At 53.5% G+C, this 7,742-nt stretch overlaps 1 protein-coding gene across 1 annotated transcript; it reads left to right on the top strand.

Moving 5' to 3' along the window:
* Positions 1–4,442: 4,442 nt before the first annotated feature.
* LOC123176413 (gibberellin 2-beta-dioxygenase 3) lies at positions 4,443–6,129 on the top strand. Its single transcript, XM_044590622.1, has 2 exons — positions 4,443–5,294; positions 5,668–6,129. The coding sequence occupies exons 1-2, from the start codon at positions 4,563–4,565 to the stop codon at positions 6,007–6,009; spliced, it is 1,074 nt and encodes a 357-aa protein (XP_044446557.1). The 5' UTR covers positions 4,443–4,562; the 3' UTR covers positions 6,010–6,129.
* The last annotated feature ends 1,613 nt before the right edge of the window (positions 6,130–7,742 follow it).

Genomic DNA, 7,742 nt, shown 5'->3' with positions numbered 1-7,742 from the left:
TGACCCGTGAAGGGGGGGGGGGGGGAATTTGCTGAAACATACCCCTAATAAATTTTGTGTAAATAGCATGATATTTTAAGCACTACGGGCTTGATAGGTTACCTAGAATCACCATGATAACTTTTTGTCCCGGGGAAAAAGTTGTTCAAAACATCCCTAATATTTTTTGTGTAAATAACATGATAATATAAGCACCACATAACCGATAACTTGCAATATAAACATGATGGTAACTTTTTTATCAAAGGAAACTTGTTAAAAACATACACTCGCCTCGCGCGTGGGCCTCTTGGATGAACACAACACATGGCGTGCCACGCGAAAGTCACATAATGTTTAGTGTCATGAGGGGCACACATGCTATAGGCGTCATAAGTTACGCAAAAACATTGTGGTAATTTTTGACCTATGGAAAAAGCTATGGAAACACACCCAGGTTTTTAGGTGCAAGTACCATGATAATATACGAATTGTAGACCCGGTAACTCATGTACAATCCCTCATGGTAACTTTGACCGGGGGGAGGTTGATGTACATATACCCTGATAACTTATGTGTAAGTACCACGGTATTTTACACATCGAAGACCTTATAACTTGTGTACAAAACACAGTGGTAACTTTGAAGGGATGTAGTTCTTGAAGCATAGATACCTGGTACGTTCTATGTAAATAGCACGGTAAGTTATGCAACACAGGCTTGATAACTTGCATACGAATACCATGGTAACTTTGTCCTGAGGAGAAATCATGTGGTCAACGTGAAGAAGTGGCAGTTTTCTCGGGGGTGGGCGCCCGAAATGTGCGGGAGAAGCAGGTTTCTCGGGCGAGCCTGCGAGGTCGTTTGGGAGGAGGCGGGGTCAAAGGACGAGGGATCGTGTGGTACTTTAAAATGAAAGAAGTAGAGGTGTGGCAGTTTTGCTTATATGGCACACGTGTGCCAAATATCACAGTCCTTATAGAAAAACCTTTTGTTTTTCTAGACCAACCCTATCCCTCTCACACCTTACCCAAACAAGCCGAATATACTTTGGTGAAACCTAACATATATTTAATGAAGTATACAAAAAAATTCAGTGATTTTTTTAAGTTTGTGAACAAGTACTAATCTATTCAGGATCCCTTGCAATGCATGGGCGCTTTGGCAGTCTAAAAAACATAAGCACAAAGGAACTGTATTGATCTCGCACCCCACGAGTGACTTGTGAGGGGGGGGGGGGGGGCGTCTCCCACCCTGCAATGTTCCACCCTGTGTCGGGACGCCATGCAGGTCCACATTGACGCGGAACGCGGTGTGCATACTAACCGCTTGGGCCTGACGCATCCATGGTCGGAGGGCAAGGGTGAAGAAGGGCCTGACCATATTGACCATTTATCAAAATAAACAAGCACACCATCTTTATCATCCTCTTCTACAAAGTCTTACAATGAGGATTTGATATCTCGCTGGAGTTAGCACGGAACACCGCGGGTTGAGGTGCAATGGCCCTTACATATTGTCCCTACAACATGGCAATGCTATATATGTTCAACCTAATGTACCCTAGCTTCTTAACGAATAACACACCATTCATGTAGTCTTTCGGTAATGTAATGAACAATCATACCACTACTACAGTTCTGACAAAAGCTCAAGAAGTAGAAAATCAATATAACTATTTTGTTTGTTTCACACATTCAGCATGCGCAGTGTGTCATACACCAGATTAGTGTGTAGGGGAACAATCTCATCCACTTAACCGTAGAGCAAGGGCACAACAAGTTGGTCTAGGAGCTTGCCACAAAGTTATGTGGCAAGGACCTTCCCTCTTCTCTAAACTTGAAGTAGCGCACCGCTAGACTGTGCGGAGAGGGCAGGTTGTGGCACTACTTTATCTCTCATCGTGGATGTGACATGGCGCTCGGGGGTAGCAGCATTCTTGGCGGGAAGAAGGCCAAGGAAACCACCCGGCACCTGGTGGCAAGGCACAACCATGACGTCATAGTGGAGGTTGTGGTCTCCACGGCATCGGATTTGGCCTCCAAGATTAACAGCACCGCCCTGTCGCCGCTCTACTTAGCGGTGATGAGCGGATCCGTGCTAGCCGTCAAAGCGATAATGGCTAGGTGCATGGATGCCTCGGCTATTGGCTCGAGCTCATAAAATGCTCTCCACGCTAATATTCGTGTGTCAGAAATGATTAACATTCTATTGCAATGTTTAATGCCAATTTGATATCTCGCCAGAATTAGCATGCAATACGCCGGGGGGGGGGGGGGGGGGGGGGAGGGCAATGGCCCTTACATGTTTTCCTAGCACATATAAATGCTATATATATTCTACCTAATATACCCTAGCTTCTTAAGAAATAACCATTCATGTGATACTTCAGTAATGTCACGAAATATTTCATGGATCAAAAACCCTAGACCCTAATTTTTATGCAGGTATGAACGACAATCTTACCACTGCCATAGTTCTAGCAAAAAGTTCAGATGCGCGGGGAGCAACGATGAACTAACAAAGTGGGACTTAGACAACTATGACAATTGTATAATCATCAAGGAAAGTTCTATCATTCACTCATTCAAGTGAAATTCAGTATGTCGTGATTTGGTACATACATTCTCTACATGTCGTTCCATACTTTACTTAATAAAATGGCTGCATGCATCACTCTGATGCAGAGGCCGGGGGCCATCCTCCTTTTTCCAAAAAAAATCTCTACATTGTTCTTTCAGTGATGTCAATGAAAGATCCCTAGCCAGTGTTCTGGTGCCATCATGTTCATTGTAATTACAATGAGAAAATTAATACGATGAATAGGTATCCCATGCATTGGGTTAAGGGCCTGTTTGGTAGTTCCCTAGCTTCCAGATCCACGAAATCCACGATGGATTTGGACCAAACAGTCCGGCTCCTGGAAGCTGGCTTCTCAGATCTGATGCGGTTCTACGTATAAAAAGCTGGAGCAGCGTCTTGGGTGATTCCAGGAAAAACGAGATCTGGAGTTAGCCGAATTTACGAACGAATGCCACCGCCAAGTGACTCGAGGGGCACATACCGGTTCGTTATATTGTCTCCCCACTCTCCCCATATGTTATATCCCCTGAACGGGCCACCTTACCTCACTAACGGGCCAACTTCTCTCCTTCTTGGGCTGACGGCCTGTATAAAAAAATAGAAGCCGGATCCATCTCACCAAACGATTTTCTTAGCGATGCTCCGGCCGGTAGAAGCTGGAAACTGGCATGCGGAGCGGGAGTTGGAGATTTTGCGAAGCTGGGCAACTACCGAACAGGCCCTAAATCCATGGTTTTATTGTACCGCATCGTCCCCACCGCCTTCTATCACCTGTTGACCTTTCTAATACCACATAGATGACACTTGGACACAACTCGCATTTCCTTTTGCGTGTGTGTACGGGTCAACCATGTACGCATTGTCTACAAAAGTAAGAAAAAAACTTTTGGTGCACGATGACAGGGGCAATGATCATTCCGTTAGTTAGTTTTAATCTTCCTGGAAAGGTAAATGAGATTTTATGTGAACAAAAAAGAAAAAGAAAAAACTGGTCCGTTCAACCCAATAAATTCTTCAGAGAAAATCCCTGCTACTCCAATGACAAGGGCAAACCGTTCCCTTAGCTTTAATTTCCATGAAATTGTAAATAAGAGCATTTACCATGGTTGGTAAGATATTCTTATCTTAATCATAATAAATTGAAATCAAATTAATCGGATTCAGCCTTAGACCCATTTAAATGTAGGAGATAATAATGGAGCTCGAAAATTGATGTGTATGCCACGTAATTTGGATATGTAATAAAAATTTATGTACAATGGATTATCTCTTAGTTTATCTCTACTAACTAAATATATGCTGAGAAATATTATGCTAAGGGATGACAAAAGAAAAAAGAGAAGGCGAGCCCTTTTTTTCTGTCTCTTTCCTCTCCATGTCAGTATTTGTTGTATGTGGCAGACCTAATATAGCCTCCATATACACGCCCCAAGATATTATTATGTGATGCTCAAAGAAAAAAAAGATATTATTATGTGAAAAGTAAAAAAAGAGAAACTGAATCTTTGTTCAACCGAATGAAATTCTCGATAACAAGAAGAAGTCTTGTGTTTTCTTTAGACCAAAAATTTGGCCTGGATGCATTAGAGACGCCCTTGAACCGTACAGTCCCAACCAACCGCTTGGTCGATGGCCTGAACGTGTGGGCCCGGGTCCACATGCCAGTGTACCAACGGCACGTCAAAGGAGCCGTATCCAGGCAAATGTGTCATGTAAGCGGGCTATAAGCCCATTACTGTGTGCGTGCATGCTGGCAGCCACGTCACTTCACTCGCTCGACCAAACTAACTAAAGTGAGCACTGGTTGGTTTGTTGGTTAGTTACTGCAGCTCATAATCAATGCTCAGCTCATGTCGCCTACATATACGAGGGGTCGTCACCCCGTCAGATGAGCACAACCGCAAACGTTCGCAGCTCATCCCCTGTCCCTCTGTTCTCTTCTGCTCCTCCTCTGCTTGCTTCACTACATATCGGGTGCTCTGCGAGATCGTCTGCCGGCCATGGTGGCGATCACGGTGCCCATCTCGGTGGACACGATCCCGCTGGTGAAATGCGCGAATGCGGCGGCGGCGGCGGTGCCGAGCGTCGACCTGTCGGCGCCGGGCGCTGCGGCGGCCGTCGCGGACGCGTGCCGCGGCGTGGGCTTCTTCAGGGCGACCAACCACGGCGTGCCGGCGGCCCTCGCGGAGGCGCTGGAGGAACGCGCCGCGGCCTTCTTCGCGCTGCCGCACAAGGACAAGCTGGAGGCGTCGGCGCGGCCCTTGGGCTACGGCAGCAAGAGCATCGGCTGCAACGGCGACGTGGGCTGGCTCGAGTACATCCTGCTCTCCGTCGGGTCTGGCTCGGTCGCCGCCGCCTCCCTGCCGCCGCTGCTCCGGGCGGCGCTGGAGGAGTACACGGACGCGGTGCGGGAGGTGGGAGCGCGGGTGCTGGAGCTCATGGCGGATGGGCTCGGCGTCGCGGAGGAGCACCGCGGCGTGCTGCGGCGGATGGTGGCGCCGGACGAAGCCGACGAGTTGGTGCGCGTGAACCACTACCCGCCGTGCCCTTGCCCCCTGGCGGCGGGGCAGCGCGGCGTGACGGGGTTTGGGGAGCACACGGACCCGCAGATCATCTCCGTGCTCCGGTCCAACCGCACCGGGGGCCTCCAGATCATGCTCCCGGACGGCCGCTGGGTCCCCGTGGCCCCCGACCCCGATTCCCTCTTCGTCAATGTCGGGGACTCCCTCCAGGTAGGCACCACACCATTACCACCACACACTCACTTGTTACCTCTGCCGCCTACCCCATTCATCTACTCCTACCTGGGATCCATGGACGCGCACGCATGCATGCAGATGTGCGCTTGCATGTTTGGTCTGGTTTGGCATGGCGCATTATTTAGCTGGCGTCCCGCCCGACCCACCCTCCGTTCTTGTCAACGACGTACCGCGCAAAGGGTGCAAGTTGCGCCCGATAACTCATTGCCGCGCGACCACCGTGTGGCCTGCGTGTGCCCTACCACCTGCATAACTCCAGTGGCAGTACTATTTGTTGCACCAGTACGCCACAGAGTGTTTTTACACGCATGTATTCTGACGTGAGACATTTTTCGGTGGATTTCAGGTGCTGACGAACGGGCGGTTCCAGAGCGTGAAGCACCGGGTGGTGGCGCCGGCGGAGGGGCAGCAGTCGCGGCTGTCGGTGATCTACTTCGGCGGGCCGGCGCCGGCGCAGCGGATCGCGCCGCTGCCGGAGCTGATGCGTGAGGGTGAGCGGAGCCTGTATAGGGAGTTCACCTGGGCCGAGTACAAGAAGGCCGCCTACAAGTCCCGCCTCGGCGACCACCGCCTCGGCCCCTTCGAGCTCCCAGCCGCCAAAGAACCCAACAGCTCCGACCAGCACAGCAGCAGCAACGCCGTCCAGCCGCCGGCGCGGGCGCCCCCTCACGTGGCACCAGTGTACTAGACTACCAGTGTAGTTAGCTTAGTACTAGTGACTTTTTTGTTCTTGTTTAATTAATGTAATCACCCGGAAAATTGAATGTAATTTATCCACCCAGGGTCCCAGACATACGGAGTAGTTGTTGTTAGGCCAACTCCATCGCGCGACCCCATCCTGTCCGGCCCCGTTCGTTTGGATTAAAAGGGACAAACGAGGCGGCCCAGCGCGCGACGGCCCGGACCCATCTTATCAGTTTTGTGTCCGGGCCGACCCATTTCGAGCGCAAACTTGCGCCGGGTTTGGATTGCGGCGGACGCCAAACGGACGCACGCCTCGTCCGCATCGGGGCCGCGTGGCAGGCGGCCACCTACCTCCCACCCGCCCACATCAATGCGCACGAGCGGGCGGCCCCACCTGTCATCCGCACATCGAAAGGTCGCCATCCTTCTTTAAGTGGGAACCGTGGACCGGTCGTCGTCCGCACTGCCCCACGCCACCCCGCGGCCTCCTCGAAACCCGACAGCGCCGGTCCCAAACCTTAGCCAAGAACTCGCCGGCCGGCCGCCCGCAGCCATGGGGCTATGGAACTACGGCCGCAAAGGCAAGCACGACCGCGAGGCTGGCTCCTCGTCGGGACGCTGCCGCGGCTCGGTGAAGAAGGAGGAGCCCGCGTCGCCATCGCCACCACGCCGGGCCCCCGCGCCGCCCGGGTTCTCCATCGCGCCCACGTCCGCCGGCGAGCGCGACCGGCATTACATCCACGCGTCGGTGTGCCGCCGTTATTGGGATACGAGTACGCCGCTCCCCTGGAGCGACGTCCATTTCCCCAATAACTGGCATCTCTCCGCCGACCGGGTCCCGATCCCGCCGGTCCCGACGAGCGGCCGTGCGCGCGACGAGGAGATCGAGCGCCGCCGCCGCCTCCTCCCCGACGACCTCTTCTACGACCCCAGGTACGCCCCCGACTCCGGGCTCTGGGACATCTGGTTTCGTGACGAGCACGACACCAGGCGTGCCTGGTTCTTCGCCGGCACGTCGACGGGGCCGCGGCGGCCACGTCGGGAGCGCGCAGCGCCTGCTCCCCAGGAGCGCGGGCGTAGGCGGATGCGCGGCGTCACGCCCACGCCGTCGCCTTCGCCATCTCCTTTGCCACCACCACCTCCTCGCATGACGGAGGAGGAGGAGGCCCGTCTCGTTGCGCGCGTCATGAAGGACTCCATGCGCACGCACGATGAGCGCCAGTGGGAGGGCCTCGAGGAGATGATGGCCCGCTCCGCCGGCGGCGAGGTCGCCATCCCCGAGCTGGAGATGGTGGCGAAGGAGGAGGTGATGGAGGAGCCGTCGGTGGCCGCGTTCCACCCGGCCCTGGTGGGCCAGGGGTGGGGCTGGTCGTGCACGGCAGAAGAGATGGCCGACGCCGTGGGCGTGAACTGGCGCCCGACGCCGCCGCGGTCACCGGAGCGGGAGGCGTCGCCACGGGAGGAGGTGGTGCAGGCACCTCCCGCCGTCCAGCCCGCCCCCGTCTACCACGCACCGCCAGCCCACCTCCGGACGCCGCCGGCCTACGTCGACCTCGTCGGCGACGACGACGACACCGGCAGCCAGTGAAGACGGCCACGGCCAAGGCATCGACGGGCGCGGCAGGAGCGCGCGGGAGGCTTTTTTTATTTTGTTTTTAAGTTAATTATGAAACTGGGCCGTTTAAGTGGACTGAGAAACTGGACCGTTTTGTGGCCGTAACCCCTATATATGTTTTA

This window comes from Triticum aestivum, chromosome 1D (assembly GCF_018294505.1).
Source record: "Triticum aestivum cultivar Chinese Spring chromosome 1D, IWGSC CS RefSeq v2.1, whole genome shotgun sequence".
Classification (NCBI taxonomy): domain Eukaryota; kingdom Viridiplantae; phylum Streptophyta; class Magnoliopsida; order Poales; family Poaceae; genus Triticum; species Triticum aestivum.
This window is presented reverse-complemented; position numbering and strand designations above follow the sequence as displayed.

Coding starts and splice junctions, on each gene's coding strand:
- LOC123176413 (XM_044590622.1), top strand. CDS start 4,563: ATGGTGGCGATCACGGTGCCCATCTCGGTGGACACGATCCCGCTGGTG. Junction 5,295..5,667: donor ATGTCGGGGACTCCCTCCAG/GTAGGCACCACA, acceptor GGTGGATTTCAG/GTGCTGACGAACGGGCGGTT.